The 17,218-nt window shown below is 36.5% G+C and overlaps 1 protein-coding gene across 1 annotated transcript in view; it reads right to left on the reverse strand.

Annotated features, from left to right (window-relative positions):
• LOC112006491 (protein PIR) overlaps positions 1 to 15,511 on the reverse strand; it is a 32,847-nt gene extending 17,336 nt beyond the window's left edge. Inside the window, exons 1-12 of the mRNA XM_065782193.1 lie at positions 15,384 to 15,511; positions 15,097 to 15,174; positions 13,121 to 13,240; positions 12,964 to 13,034; positions 12,740 to 12,832; positions 7,853 to 7,922; positions 7,584 to 7,648; positions 7,032 to 7,227; positions 6,747 to 6,898; positions 5,450 to 5,543; positions 5,117 to 5,332; positions 1,914 to 2,125 (exon numbers count right to left, since the gene is read on the reverse strand). Of these exons, the coding sequence (XP_065638265.1) occupies positions 1,914 to 2,125; positions 5,117 to 5,332; positions 5,450 to 5,543; positions 6,747 to 6,898; positions 7,032 to 7,227; positions 7,584 to 7,648; positions 7,853 to 7,922; positions 12,740 to 12,832; positions 12,964 to 13,034; positions 13,121 to 13,240; positions 15,097 to 15,174; positions 15,384 to 15,464 (1,448 nt within the window). The 5' untranslated portion in view covers positions 15,465 to 15,511. The remainder of the gene's footprint in view (positions 1 to 1,913; positions 2,126 to 5,116; positions 5,333 to 5,449; positions 5,544 to 6,746; positions 6,899 to 7,031; positions 7,228 to 7,583; positions 7,649 to 7,852; positions 7,923 to 12,739; positions 12,833 to 12,963; positions 13,035 to 13,120; positions 13,241 to 15,096; positions 15,175 to 15,383) is intronic.
• Between the last annotated feature and the right edge of the window lie 1,707 nt (positions 15,512 to 17,218).

The raw sequence follows: 17,218 nt of genomic DNA on the forward strand, positions 1-17,218 counted from the left end.
CTTGATTCAAGCAGCTGGCAGCAGGTTTTGACAAGAATTAGCCACATATATACATTTTCCAAACTACGTCATCACAAAGGTCAATGAGCTATAGCTCAACTGACACTTCCTTCTCCCATGATAATAAGATGGAAGGTAAGGACGTGGGTGCAAGACACACAGAGTGCAAGCGTTACTTACCAATTAAAAATAATAATGTCAATGCCATCACAAAGAATAGATTGATAAAATTTTAGTTTGGCTAATCACTTCAATGAACATTTCAATTTTGTGTGTTTGTTTATGCAAGGAGATCCAACGTCCATGTGCAGTCACACACCTCCACATACACATTGGGTACTGGATGCCCATTAAATGAATTAACAATTCACTTAAATTTCAGGTATTGTGAGTGCATATGCTGGCTAGTGCTACATGCAGTTGTTTGGTATTCAAGATTAATCCATGTTCACAACAACTAACTTCAGATCTTGAACATGTTTAAACTGATTCCATTCGATTAGATATTCTAAAGTTTCAGATTGTTTTACATCCTTTCCCACAAGCCTATCACAATATCATGAATGTTGGTGTGAGTTGTACACGTAGTTGTTAGATGATAGCATTGTTTTTCTCCTTTTGATAAGATGCATGAGGTTGTATAGCATTTCACATGCTTTGATGCTGCAGCAACAGAGAGTGACATTTCTCACAAATTTCCATTATCTTTCTACTTCTGTCCATGACTTCATGTGAGAGAAGATGTCGCGAAATATAATCTCTTGGAACACCTAATCTAGGCATTCAAAGGTTGAGTCCAGGCAGAGACACATCTCTTCAATCAGGCACCTATATCATGCATCCTCTCTTCCAGTTTCAGCAATTTGGACAAAAATAGAAACAGAGATCTTCTAGAGCAAACGGCTTTTTTCTGCAATTCCCAAGTCCTACCATCTTGAATCAATTTTCGGTAAAAGTTAAACAGGAATCATCCCTCCGGGTCACTTTGAAGTGGCTAGAAGGTATCAACAATAAATCATGTACCCCAACTGCTCAAGGAACAAAACATAACTCTTAATTTGGAAACTTTATTGTGAATCACAATGACAAGTTGTTAGTGCCAACCCCATAAAAACCAAATTTAATGGGGGTCCATTTGTTGGAACATATCCAAAAATTGAATTAAGGACCAAACGAAATTTTAGGAAAAAAAAAAAAAAAATTTTTTTTTTTTTTTTTTTTTTGACGTAGAAAAACTTCACTCAGATTAGTTGACATCGCAGAGCATACGGTCAACAATCTTCATTGCTAATTAGACTCCTACAAGCAACTGACCCATCAACCAAAACCAGTTACCAGGTAATCCAAGGGCTTTTCACCCTTGACGGGATAGGCAATTTATCCTCATGCCTAGGAGGCAATATATGGGTTTACTATTAGGTTACCAACAATCATTTTGCATTCAAGTTTTGGAGGCCCACACCCAAAAGTCACTTTTGGAGGCCAAAATGTGGAATCAAACATAACTATCCTACCATCATGCTCATCAAGTTTTCAGACAACTTCCACGGCAAATATCAGTTTTTCATTTACAGGTCAAATTTGTGGAAAATAAGTTATAAAACTAAGTTATATGCTAGAAATATTTTATAAAAAAAATATATGAATTGTAGTGAGTGTTAATAATATTTTTTAAAATCTTTAGAGCTATCAATGGTTAACTCAAAATCATAAATATAGTCAGACCAAAAGTAATCTAATATTATCCCCTATATATTAATAACGATAATAATTTTCATAACTTATCAAAAAAATATGATAATATTTATTGTATCTTAATTGCATAACAATAATGACGCTAACAGACTTAACTTCTTAATGGAGCATTAACAACAACAACAACAACAATAAAAATAATAATAATAAATTCCCACCTTGAAAGATCCTTCTTCTTTCTAAAGGTAGTCCGCAACATAGTTGCCAATGTGTTTTGGACAAAATCTTGGACCTCAGCATGTATCGTTTCCCATAATGCATCAGCTACCAAAGTGTCGCACCGCTGCATCATTGATCCTACGCTCTTTATGTAGCTAACAAGTTCAACCAGTGCTTTCCTTTCCTCTGCACTATAATTATAACGTACAACCTACAGGGAATGTAATAAAATGCCACTATCAAACAAAACATAATATTAAGATAGACAACATGTATTTATCCACCACTATAGTGCTCAATTTTTTTATAATTAATTTTTTATTGGAAAAGTGCAAAAAGGGCATAGTACACATGGAATATACAAGAGATAAATAACCATCATCTAAACTAAAAAGATCAATCAACTCAACTAAAAAGATCATGTACATGGGGTCCCTGCATCTACCTTGGCCTCCTGTTTGATCAACACCCCCACATCCTCTATTACCATATGACCTCCACAGCCTCTATTACCTCGGCCTCCAGTGGAAGTAACAAAAGCAGATCAATCAGAAAAATAGGAGCAAAATTCGTGCTAGATTCAGACAACAGGAAACACAGTTAAAAACCTGACTCAAAGAAGGAAGCTCCTTTCTATCCAAGATTTGGGACTTGACATCAATGATGGAGGAAGGCCAGAAAGGAACCGGGCAACATGCATACACTTTCATCATTGTTGCATTGCAATAATATCTGTACAGATGGGCTGACAGATATTAAGCTCCTCACAGATATTTCTGAACTGAGCATAATAGTCTTCTAGTGTTTATCAGTCAACTAAATGGAGAAACAATTTTGGTGAAGTAGATAAATCCAACAAAGATTGCTCACACCAGAGTATAGCTCTCATATTTATTCCAACACGAGTTTAGCAGTATCTAGAAAAACTAGAGTACTACTAATTCGAGGTTTCACACAATATCACAGAAAGCAACGAAATTGAGTACTCTCTACTTTCCAATCAGCATATTTAGGATTGGTATAACCAGGAGGATCTGACAACAAGTATTGAAAATCTTTCTTACCCAGAAAAACACTTCCACTTCCTTTGAACATAGAGCATAATTGTTTTCACTTGAATCAATTGAGGTCATTATATACATTTCAGGAGTGAAAAGTATACTAGAATCTAATTCTTTCTTTGATTCCATACCAACTAATAACTAAAAACTAAAAACTCCAAACACAAAACTCAACTACAAGAACAACTTATCAACAAATAAAAACCCAAAATCCAAGCAGCCAATTCCTTAATTCAGGGGACCTAAGTAAAATGACACTAGCTAATTAAACAATCATCATACCAAGTTTTATTATTCAAGCCAAAATCAACACACACACACAAAAAAATCAAAGGTAAGAATCCTGGGTCCTTGGTGACCCTGAGTCTTAACTAATCCATAGTAACTAAAACCTTCGCAGTGGCAGACCGGTATTGGGTCACTACAGAATCTTACTTGCAAAGAAGTAAGATTGGGATGACAATAAACATAGTCTTGAAACAATGTCGTTCTAACCAACCACAGTCCAAAAGAAACAAAGAAATTGATGTAGAGGAACAAAGAATATCGTATTCAAGAGACTAGTTGAAGGCTGAAGTTACAGCAACAATAATCAAGCATGATGATATCACGATCTTACAATGGTCACGATGGAGGTAGTGTCAAGATTGTTTGTGGTAACTATGATGAAGTAGGGTCAACAGCGGTTGAGGGTGGCATGTTAGTTGTCAGCAATGGTTGACTATTGGCATCAGCCGGTTTACAGTTCACATAACACTCTAATACCATGTAAACTGATCAACAGATCATTTTGCTTGGTGTTAAAATTAGATTAGTAGTTTCGCCTCATTTTTACGAATAAACTGTAGGTGAGCAGGAGAATCAGCCCATTCCAAGCCCAAGCTGGGCATATCTAGATTTAAGATCGGCCCAGGCTTGATTGGCCGGGGCTAGGCAAATGCCCCTTGCTGCTGAGGATGGAAAGTAGTGCCTTGGGGGAGTCCACCAGCTGAACACAAGATTCGGCATATAGCGCAAGTTACAAGAAAGTCATTTCAAGCGCGTGACCGTGAGCCCTATCACTGATGCATGATTAGACACATAGGAACGGTAACTTAGACTTAGGAAACCACCCAAACACTATAAGTGGGGGGGACCCACGTACATGGCAAAAATTTCATCATCATGAGAGCCCACTAATGCAAGAGTATAAAAGGAAGGGCAAAGGAAAGAAATGGAGGAGGGGAACAAAAATTCTGGGGAGAGAAACATGAGAGAAAAGGGAGATGTTAGAACTTAGTATTTGGGGAAGGTGATCAAGCTCAGTCATCAAAGGGGGCTTCTCGGCTGTGAGCTAGCCTCCTTGGATATATACATTTCGAGCAAGCAAACATTATATCGCTACCAAAAGCCACCAACCATATGCCAATCTGCTTTCGGATTTCCCATTGTGGGCTATACCCAAGAAAATGTACAAATTAGTTGGGGAGTTAGGCCCAACGAGCGCAAGGATCACTGGGAACTTCCCCCACATAAACCAATGCCCAAATATTATATGACACTTCCTCAAATTGTCCAATATTAGAAATTTGCCTAATGTCATTATCCATATTGCAAAATCCACTCTTGTTGGAACTATGACCTTCCAAAGGAAAGAAGGGCATCCATTAGAGTTTAAAACTTTGTGAAAAGTTTAAACGTTGAATAATCGTCTTTAAAAGGATTTCAACACAATATGTCCTCTACCCTCCCAACTTTGGTGGAGTAGAGAATATCAAGAAAAGAAAATAGAGACTCCAACTCCCAACCTTGCATTGATTCTAATAACATTGATACCTTTTATTTTATTTTGTTTTTTTGGAACAAGGAAACTTTATTAGAAAAAAGGAATATAATAACATTAGCATCTCAATTGAAGTAACAATTAGAAGGCTGTGAGAGGAGGAAAAAGAAACAGCAATACAGCTTCCCAAATGAGATGAAAGCAATAGCTAACAATTCAAAAAATAAAATGATAGACAAAATTTTAACCATCTGTGCTAAGATACTGATTTGTTACTTCAGTGAGGCTGAGGATCAGAAAAAATTGTGGAAAGCCAAAAGAAATTTCTGTTACAGATCAACCGGAAAAATAGAAGGAAAAAACATAAAAGACATAATACCTTTTCATAGTCAGAAAATGATGCCGAAGTCTCGTGTGATTCCAAAGGAACTGGATCCTTGCATGGACGAGAAAATTTCCATGCACATTGTTCCCAAATGCGTGCAGTCCATCTGCTTAAAAGTTGAAAACCTTCAACAATTACATCATACATGCTTCCCTTGACTTCTTTGCTCCACTCAATATCAGCACTGTCGGTTGACTTTAACAACAATAGCTGTACAAACAAAAATAAAGAGAAAAGCTATGAAATTTAAAGACATACAGCTGGGACAGAAAAATAACACACATAACATATCTGTAAGTAAAGAATTTCCTTTGGAGGGGTCAGCACCTGATTCATTGATGAAGCAAAACGAATTGTGAAATCATCATGTTCAGCACGGATTGCTCCAATGTGATTGATGATCAGATAATGTCTCTGATAAGTAATTTATGTCAAGGTTTCATTAAAAATACAATGGAAGTACTAGTATTGTGCAGAAATTCATATTTTTCTTTATTGTTAAGTTATAAATGCGCCTAGTGGGTTTTTAACTCATGACCTCACCCACCACCCACTCTTCTGGGAGGACAAAGTTCCATTTGATTGCATTTTGTACATAAGTTCGTATATGTTTTAGAATCAAACGGTAAAGTACCATAATATATTTCCTTGCGTCATCCTAACCATAATTCTAATATTCCCCCTCATGTATAGGCCTAGACTCCCCCTTAATAAATGGGGCCCAACAAGTGGGATTTTGAACATTTTTAAACAGAGTCAAGGTTCAAACTCATGACCTTCTATCCTGATACCATAATAAATTATTGATTTTCACAAAAGCCTAAGTGGTAAGTAATTAAATGAAATTTCAAAATAAGGTACATGCATGATTTTAAAATTGAAAAGTGATGCCCAAAAAAAAAAAATAAAAAATAAAATAAAGCATATAAATAAGCCACATGGACAATATTTAAACAAAGTTATGAGTAGATTAGTTTCAACACAATGAATTAAGATTGATGAGGAGGCTACTAATCTAAACCCCACATATTAGTAGTCAGGGGGGTAAGGAGTCGGACAAAACCATAGGTTTATAAATCCCCACCCCAAACTATTTACTCTCAAACAGGCCAGAAGGTGCATATTAGTTCCATAATTCCTACTTTTCTATCAGCAATTAAGGAAGTAGCAAATGCAAACAATTTTTTTTTAATAAGTAAATGCAAACAAAATTATCACACCCCAAAATCTGAGACCTGTAGTTATACACATAAGCAAGCTTGTCAAAGCACCACAAAAGGCGAGGAACAGTCGTCGATGTTGTTTACTTTGTTGGTCATTATTATGTTCATAATCCCATTGTACTTTCTAATAAGTTGAAAGAAAGGGGGCTGCATCTAAAATATTTTTTCAAGCTGGCTAAACTGGGACTCCAGCTTCATATGTTTGCATTAATAGTACTAACAAGAGAGGGGGTAGGAGGAGAAAAAAAATACCAACAGGAACCAACATTATTTTCTTACATATATAAGAAGTTGCAGCAAAAAGTTCATTAGAAAAGCAGTAGATAAGCAACCATTGATGAATTTAACCACACATACACACACATACATGCATATATATGTCAAAAGAAAAAAAAGGATATTCTTGTGCCTCACGGGGTGGAAGCTCATGAGGTGCTGGAAGAGTGAGAAGACGTGCTTGGGAAGAAAACTTTTGAAAGTACATTGATAATTCTTTCAAGATTGCAGCAGGAGAAAGATGAAGATCTGGAAATGCAGGAATTACTGGATCATTCTGCCAAGAAAACAGACAAATTAATGCAAGCTCCTTATTCAATTCTACCAAAACACATGTAAAGAAAGAGATACATGCTTCTTGTTGCTTCTTCACTCATTGACATTTAAATCATTTTACATAACAGCAATACCTTAAATATATTGATCAGTCTGTTGATTTTCACCCTCTTGTACAAAGACTCACTGTCTTTCTCTGATGATGTTGCTAAAACAACAAGAACAGGCAAAACACGTAGAAGAATGTGCCGCTCTGGAAACAGAAGTGCAAAATCCAACTCCAATGACTCAACCGCAAAGACTATGAGAACTTGAAGAATGTCTTCCACGCTATCTCAGGTTAAGGAACTTTATAGGTAATAAAATGAATTATCATCATTTACACACCAAAAAAAAAAGTTGTTAGTTACACTTGCATCCAGTGTGTCTTGAACCCAAAACCTCACCTCCCACCTTGCCCTTAGAAGGGACTGGAAGCCTACAACTCATTGGCATCATCATTTATATGTGTTATGGACAATATAAGGCAGTTTACATTCAAAGTTCTAAAATGTTTACCAGCACATGTAAAACATGTATCAATTTAACTATCAAACAAGGAAAATGTAACCAACCACTCCAGGTATCATTTAGATTTTTCCACAGTAGTCAATATATCAAAAATAATAGTAACATAGACAGGATACTTGTTCACACGGAACATCTCAACATGCAAATTCAATAAGATAGCCCACCTTGTGCTTAAGAAAATCTGCAACAAATAGTGAGAAGATAATTGTAATCAATCCACTAGCAGAATGGCACAATATCAATTGTAAATGTGAAACCAATCCCCCGGTTACAAAAAAAAAAAAAAAAAGAAAAAAAAAAAGAAGGTTCCCAAACAAAAACAGCCATACATTAAATTCATCTTGTATCTACATGTAAAGAAACAAAGGGAACCACACTTGCACACCTGTAAATCATCTAACTCCTCCCTCATTGAATCAGTGTCTTGCCACTGAATGCTGACTTGTGTGAATGTCCTGAATATTCAGAAATAAATTGAACGCTGACTTGTGTGAATATTCAGTTAAAAAATTTTAAGAAATAAACTGCTAATAATTGTGGAGAAATTTTATCTAAGGGGTTTATAAATTAATAGCAAATCTTGTTTTCTTTATGATAAGTAACGTAATTTTATTCGAAAGATGAACTACTTCAAATACACAAATGTGCCCTAAGTAATTACAATCTAAGATTCTAAAGCTCTAAAAATTATAGATAGGAGGATGCAAGGATACTACCCAAAGTAGTCATTCAGTCATACCTTCCTTCAACTAAATTACTTAAGAACGTGATTTGGGGGTTCAACCCCATCAAAAGTTCAATTCCTCCTCTCATTGTCCATAATACACATAACGGTAGCACTTTCCATATCTTGGAACTCTTGTGTTCCAGCAACCGTTGCAGTCTTCAGCATAAACAAAGCTACCCAGAATAAAGTAAACACAACTAACCAAATATTCAGCCACTTAACAGTGAAGTAAAAGGTGTTTCATTGACCCAATCTTGTCATTTTATGAATTTTTATTTTCCAGTTTTGTTTCATGTTCTTGTTAACTCCACAGGCTTGTAAAGAAGTAGTATAATGGCCTTTTTGAGTACTTGCCAAAAATCCAAACTTTGCAATTTGGGGAGAATTTCTTGTAAGTATATTTAGAAATTTTAAACTGAATAATTGGGGCATCAAATTCTATTACAAGGACTAAGCCTGGACTACAATAATGTTTCATTGACACTGAGGCCGATCTTACTTAAGCTATATCTTGTATTCCTAAGCACAAAAAAATTCAAATTCATTATTATCCTAAGCATAAATATATATATAAAAAAAATAATAATAATAATATAATAAGGAATACGTTAGGTGTTCCAAATATTTTCTAAAAATTCAGCTGGAGGTTAACAGAATGTCTATACAAAAATGCTAATAGGAACAAGAATGAGAATAATGTCTACAGTTGGACTTTAATAGCTTTAAGTTCAGTTTCATTCTTCAAAGTACAATTGCAAGATCCTATTGGCTTTTCTATATGTGTGTGTGTGTGCGCGCACTGCTTGGCATTCCTAATTCTATATTACTGGGAGTCCACAACTTTCAACCAGCAAAGCCAACTATGAAGTGCTTGCCAGAGGGTGGAATCTTTCTTTAGTTTTATGCTAAGGAAACTCTAGGTGTGACTACTTTAGGCTTCCTATTGTTCTTCTTTTCTTTCTTTTCTTTTGATTGGTACATCACACACATAGACACACCCAATGAGTCTTGAAACCATGATAGACTTTCTCTTGCTATCCTTATTCATTTTTTATATTTTAAAAACAAAAGCACACCCAGACCATGAAAGGAAAGGGAGTTTCAGCACCTGTCAACCAGCATGCATCCCCAATCAAGGAAGAAAGAAATCCCATCATTTCTTCAGCACCATTGTTTTACTAAATAGAAACCTACTTCCTTGTATCTGAGAATGAAAATTCCAGTGCGTTCTCTCATTGTCTATCCTGCCTAAGATTTCTGCTGTGAACATCTTCTGACCCTATGAAAAGAGCATACCCAATTAATATGAGCCTGTCCAAGACTTGCCATTTCCATCGTGGAAGAAAGTTTTTCTGCACATTTTTCATTTCCTTCTTTTCTATCCAGAGTCATATTCAGATGTCTTTCTTCAGTATGATCAGTTTATTATTCTTTTGTACTCTCTTCTCTTTACCATGTGATAGGTCAACAAGGCATGAATGGGCCTCGAGAAGGCCAAACACTTTGGCCCAACAAAGAATGAGCAACAATCAGATGACGAGATGAGGTGCTCCCAACACCCCCATGCTATCCCAATAGGCTAGCAGGAGGAACAAGAGGGCCCGGCAATGTTAGCACCACAGTTGAAAAAGTGTTTTCCCTTCAGATGACATGCATCATAGGCCATCCTTGGTCTCTTCATTTGGAATCTTTTAAAAGATATGACTTGCGCTCTTAAGAATCAGATTTAAATCCACTGCAGGACCTATAAAATCTGTCAACTACTACTCTTAGATCCTGATTATATGGTGGCTAAAAGATTTTATAATTTTAGTACAAAATTGATGAATAATCTGTGCAACAAGACAAATTTGCTATAATGACGTAGAAACGATCAAGATAGATTTTATACATATTTATCCTTGTTCACTATCCCCACCAGTGTGGCCAATAGGATTGAGAGATTTTAAAGGAACCTCTTGTGGGGTGGTTGGGGAGATGATTTCAAACATCATTTGGTAGGATGGAATAAGGTGTGTACTCCTATAGCTAATGGAGGATTAGATAAGGGAGCTTACTACCTTCAATCAAGCTCTGTTCGGGAAGTGGCTGCAGCGATTTGGGGTGGAGGAAACAAGATTATGGAGGCATGTAGCAGCTGTGAAGTTTGGAAATGAGTGGGGTGGTTGGTGTACAAGACCCATTTGAGACACACATGGATGTGGTTTGTGGACTAGCATTAGGATGGGAAAGGATAGATTTTTACAGTACATTCAATTTGATGTTGGCTCTGGCAGTCAGCTGCGGTTTTGGCAGGACCATTGGTGCGGAGATCAACCTTTGAGGATGGCTTTTCATACCTTGTATGATAGTTCCATACTTAGACATGCTTCAGTGGAAGTCTTGTTTGTGAGATGGAATGAGAGGGAATGAAAAGAAGAGGAGTTGGAATGTAAGATTCTTTTAGACCTTTAATGATTAGGAGTTAGATTTGATGGCTTCGTTTCTCCATCTTCCAGATTCTCATGAACCCCATAAGAGAGGGTGGTGAGCAAATACAGTGGAGGCTGAAAAGGAGTGGCAAATTCAGTGTCCATTCTTTCTATCCTACTCGAAGGGGTTCAGGTTCAAATGCTGTACTCCCCCGGAAAGGCATTTGGCGGGTTAAGGCTCCACAAAGGGTCTCATTCTTTTTTGCACAATGGCGTGGGAAAAGATACTGGCTTGTGAGAACCTGCTCAATAGTAAATATATGGTTGTGGGTTGGTGTTGCATGTGTCGGAGTAGTGTGGGTAGACAGGTAGATCATCTCCTGGTACATTGCACTGCTGCATTCAATTTGTGGAGCTTAGTTTGTAGATCCTTTGGGATTCTGCGGGTTTTACCAAAAAAGATCATCAATCTTTTGTTTGGATGGAGAATTTGGGTGGATAAGCATTCATCAGATATTTGGAACATTGTTCCATCATGTTTGATGTGGACCATATGAAGGGAACACAATCGAAGCACTTTCTTTTTTGATAAGTAATAAAGATTCATTGATATCAAAAAGAGAGAAACAACCAAGTACACAGGGAGTATACAGGGGAGAACAAATCAAAAACAAACATTACAAAAATCAAGAAAATCCAAAAAAGAAGAAAAAGGATGGTTTCTCCACATAGAGAATCAATCAAGTAAGGTTCTAAAAAAAAAGAAGCTTGAGATTAGGCATGGAACGCTCCTTGTACTATCTCTCCTTCCAAATACACCACATCAAACAATGAGGAACAACCATCCATAAATCTCCATTATGATGGCGACCAAAACGACCTTGCCAGCAAGCCAAAAGCCCAACAACAGAGAATGGCATAACCCAACAAACTCCAAAAAACCCAAAAACCATATCCCACAACTCCAAAGCAACCGGGCAATGAAGGAAAAGATGGTCAATAGTTTCACTATTACACTTGCACATGTAACACCAATCCAAAATGCAAACCTTTCTTTTCCTTAAGTTGTCAATTGTTAGACATTTCCCCAAGGCTGCAGTCCATACAAAGAAAGTCACTCTAAAGGGGATCTTCTGCTTCCAAATGCTTTTCCAAGGGAAAAACTGCTCACTATGGCCAACTAGAAGATGGTAGTAAGCACTGACCGTGAACCCCTTACTCTTACAAGGCAGCCAACATCTCTTATCCTCCCCGTTCCTTCTTACAGGATTGCAATAAATGGAATTGATGAAGCTCCTGAAAGCTTCCAATTCACGGTTATGCACCTCCCTATAAAACTGAAAATCCCAACGGAGGACTCCATTGGTGAACCTCATTAGATCTGCTACACTTGCCTCTTTGCTATGACAAATCCTATATAAATCAGGATAGCGGTCTGCAAAAGGAGAAGATCCACACCAACGATCTAGCCAAAACTGCACTTTTGATCCATCTCCAATTTCATACAGAATAAACTGAGATAAAGAGTGCCACCCCCTTCTAATATTTTTCCACAAACTAACTCCATAAGGACCAGAGAAAGAGCTAGAACACCAACCGCCCCAATCACAACCATACTTCACCTCTATCACTTGACGCCAAAGAGCATCCCTTTCTTGTCCAACTCTCCATAACCACTTCCCTAATAAAGCTACATTGAAGGTTCTCAGGTTCCTAATCCCTAGCCCACCTGAAGAAAGCGGAGTACACACTGTAGACCAATTAACCAGATGAAATTTGGGCTCGTTATTACAAGGTCTCAGTTATTAGCAACCATCACCAATTCCATATATGAGTGTTCTAGCACTTAAGATTTTATGAATAGTAATTCAATTTCATCATTTTTATAGTCATTGCCGTTTTGCCTACAATTTTTTTGCTTCTTGTAATTCTTTAGGCTTCTTTGTGTCATTTGTACATGAAGTAGTCTTTCTATAATAAAATTATTCCTACCAATAAAAAAAATGTAGAAAAAATAGGTCATTAATGATCAAAAGAACAAACAAAAGAAATAGTAGGTAAACCCACTTCAAGGAGCCTAGGGGATGTAACCAAGATATAGCAAAATAATATAGACCAAAGATGATTTCCATACCTCTTATACCAAGAGAAATCATTAGGTATGCTTGCTTTGGCGTTTTTGAGATGATCAAGTTGCACCAAGACATCAAGTAACTTCAACATGGACCTAAAATAGAGAAAGATGTCTTAAGGGGATAGCTACTAGCCATCATCACTTGAAATGAGGTAGTATCAAAAACAGAAAAATGAGGTATCAGTTCCAACCCAAAAATAAATATATAAATAAATAAAACGGACCAGAGATGAGTGATTGTCGGGCCATTTATGCGGCGCTCAGGCCTAGAAAAGCGTTGCATATCAGCAGCTAACTGCATCACAGAACAACTATAATCAGAACTGGAAGTTTGACTCAACCTTAAAAACAGAAAACAAAAGAGTAAACAATAGCTCATACTTTTGATGCAGCCGATGCTTGCCATCGTTGAATTTCACGCAAACGACTCATCTCCAAGTCCAAAACTTGATACGTTTCCAGATACAAGTCAGCTTGACTTTGCTTCATAGAATCAGGAAGCTGCCAATATACGTTTTTATTTATAAATTATCATAATCCCACAAGCCTATGCTGATGGAAGAGGATAAATATAATTTTAATCTATATTTTAACACTCTGCGTCTTAATGAGTGGGATCCAACACGCAGATTTATTAACATAAATAGAAGGTATAGAGTAAAGACAGATACAAAATCAATACCACCTGCACTGCAAATATGATAAATTACTAACAATCCTAAAAGTCTAAGCTGATATTTAACATTCAATGCATCTTCCAACTATACAGCAGTCCTTGGGCCATGATAAAGTATATAAGTGATTGAAAATATACAAACTAGGAAATTCATTCATTTTGAAATACCAGATTTTTGTGAAAATGTAAAAGAACTTCCAAGTTCAAACAGATGGGAAGGTTCTTTCTTTTTTGGACAGACACAGACCTGCCGGGTATAAATTCAACCAAATTGTATGTTACACATTCCCAGTACCCATACATTTTTCATGTCAAGTCCAATACTAATACCTCACATACTTTAGAATGCCCATGTTACATAGATTGTCCCTCACTTCCCTAAAACATAATTTATTATTCCGAGTTCATCAAGCCACAATAGCCTGTCCACAAGGCTTGAGATCATCTTCAATATCAGATTAAAGTATGTATTTTTACTCGTTAGACTCCAGCAGTCCCATATAAGAATAGACCAAATCAAAACCATCTTAGGGTCTGATGAATATCTTATGAGGCCAGACTGCATTGAAACTTTTTATATCTGATCCCATAGACCCATACCTCTACACACTGTCCAAACAGAAAAACCTGAGATTGGCACCTTGAACTCATCAACATTCTTAGAGAAAGAAGCAGGACTCAGCTTATCATGTTTAGAAACCTAAGTAACTGCCTAACTTAGTTAATTCTGCATGACATAAATGCAATAAAATATAGATAAAAATAATGACCCATATTTGTGCGAAGGGCAATGTAAGTTGATCATATAACAACTGCATTATTGTCTTATAATTGGCTTGATTTTAGTCTTACTGTTGTGCATGGAATTTTTATTTTTATTTTTTAAAAGCCATGATAGAATATATATATATATATATACACAATGCTGAAAATCAGTATATTTGTTATGCAAGGATGGAATAAAACTAAGCCCCAAAAAATAGAATGTCACAGAGCCAGAGGCATTGGGTCCAAATCCTACTTCGAACTTGTGACTACCAAAAAAAATTTTATTCTTTTTTCTAATAATGATATGACTGAGAATTTTGACATACATAGGGCTCTCTTCTCAAGTGAAGACCAGGTGATTATCTTCTATCAATAACCATGTAACTTTGTTATTAAAAAAATTCAACCAAATTTCCAATATCTATGTAACTAATAGGCGCTAGTCAGCATACAGTTCTGATTTAAAAGCAGAGAAGGCATGCTATATATTGCACACCTCAAAAAGATTGCGTGTGCCTTACAAGAGGCCCAGTAAAATTTTCATGCATTGGGGCAGTGTTGGCGTGCCTCACCCCAATATATGTCGAGCCATGCAATTTTAGAAACTGTGATATGAATAATATATGCAACTCTATGTATGCACGCACTCATATATATATACATAAATACATACCACAACAACAACTAAATTTTTTGGGGTCGGCTATGAATACTCAACATATTAGTCAGGTTAAGCCGCACACACATTTATATATATATATATATGCATAAAGGACTAATTTTAGATAAATGATTGCAGGCACAGTTCTCTATATAAGGCTAATTAGCAACAATGACCATGCATACACTTGAGGTCCAGAAAAAAAAAAAAAAAAAAAAAAAAAAATTATTACAAGCTAAACCCAAAACTGACCTGAGGAAGCGCTTTGACACAACTGCGATATGTATAAAGCACAGATGCCATATCCTTCCCCTCTTGGATAAGGACATTCTGCACATCTTACAGAGTCACCATCCCATAAAATGACAATAGTAGAATAATTCTAAAGAAGAATGAGTCAAATTGTAGTTATAGACTTCAATTTGCATTTACATCTGACATTTAAACATCCCAATTTTCTGAAAAGAAGCTAAATTCTTAGACAATAACTTCTATGCTTTCAAAAGACAAAGCAAATTGAGAAAACAAGAAGTGCATACCAGCTGATTGAGAGCTTTTGTGTCCTCTGATAAAGATAGGCGGTATGCAGAAACATCACTGTACTCTACAAAAGGAAGCATTTTTTAATTACAGTTCAAACCATACTATGCCCCCAGAAACACACAAGCACATGTTTGTGCGGGCGCCTGCCTCTGTGTGTGTGTGTGTGTCTGTGTTCTAACCATGCTATGTCCCTAGACACATACATTGCTCAAAGAAGAACAACAAGCTGTGAAAAGAGGATCTTTCTAAAATAAAATAAAAAATTCCTGGAGAGAACCCATTTTGAGCTCTCTGAACAATTATCCTTGCATTCAAACATGCACTTATCCTTTTCCAACCAAATGCTCCTCATCACACACAGGAACACTACCCTCCAAGCAATAGTATTCTGTCCCTACCACAACTCCTCCCTGAGAACTCTAAAAGCCTCACAGACATGCCCTTCAGAACTAATTCCCAAGTCCAAAAAAAATTCTCCAATCCTCTGCTTCCAAAATCATAAAAGGCATAGCACTGCTCATATGTTCCACAGAAAACAAGAACCTCTACTCAAAATCCTATCCTGAGCAGAAAGCATTTTTGCACTGAATAAAATCTTGTTTTGGCCCTGGGGAACCAAAAAAGTTCCTGCCAGGAGGGCCCTTTTTGTACTGTTAGACTTCAAAGAAAACCCACCCCCCAAAAAGCAACTCAAATAATTGTCCTTAACTATCATGTCATGGACAAATCCAGAGGAACATCTATCCTTAATTCTAACAAACTTTCAGTTCTCACCATTGGGCAATTCCACCCATGACTATCTACAGAAACCCAGCAGCATGCAAAATTTGCCTCTGAAGTGCGTATAAAAAAACCCAAGTGGCCTTCAAATATGACAACAAAACCTGTTATAAACTTATATATCATCACTACTCCAAATCCAACCAAACAAAATTATTTTTTGTTACCAAGAAGAAATGAGCTTCATTATAACTCTGTTCCAGATCACCAATCTTCTGAAGCCCATGTTGCTTTTCCTTAGGCACACACAAATAACTTCAATATTACTTCAAGCAGTGTCCAGTTTCATGTTTGTGGCATTTTACTCATCAAATGAGGGAGGAGGGGGGGTCTTCTATTCTTCTTCAATCGATGGAACCAAGTAACAAGTCAAAACCCAGATTCAACTTGTTAATACCAAAATATCAATAAGTACCCTCACTACCTTTAAACCCAATAAGTTCAGTATCTGACCTTTTATATGAACCCCTACCCTTAGCAAAGAAGATTAGCAAACCAAATGCCAATGCTAGTCAATTGATGAAACAGTCTCAATATCCATAGATGGCAAAGACAACTTAACATCTATAAATAATAATAATAATAATAATAATAATAATAATACCAACATTAACAGATGAGAACTTCTATCCAGCCATTGACATTCTGTGAAAATTTGCACTTTTTTTTTTTTTTTTGCCACCTTTCACCATTTTCTTCCTTTTCCTTTGGAGCACGGGAGAGGAGGAGAGTAAACAACAAATTTCAATTTGTATAACAATGGTCACATACATTCTTTTTTTCTTTTTTCGTCACCTTTTTGTTAACTAGTCTCTTGGGGTACACTTAAGTGACTTCACAAACCCCTCATGAGAGAAGAGATTCAAGAGAAGGACAAAATCTGGATAGTGAGGAAAGAGATTCAGAGAATTTTTTTTTTATATATAAAAGATAGTAGCATGTTTTCATTAATAGGAAGAGGCTTAATGCTAGCCACTACAATGTAATGTAGGAAAAGAAATGTGGACATGCATCCTGCCATAGTAGAAATGTGTGCTTGTGCATGTGGAGA

The sequence above is a fragment of the Quercus suber genome, unplaced genomic scaffold (assembly GCF_002906115.3).
Source record: "Quercus suber isolate HL8 unplaced genomic scaffold, Cork oak 2.0 scaffold_293, whole genome shotgun sequence".
Lineage (NCBI taxonomy): Eukaryota > Viridiplantae > Streptophyta > Magnoliopsida > Fagales > Fagaceae > Quercus > Quercus suber.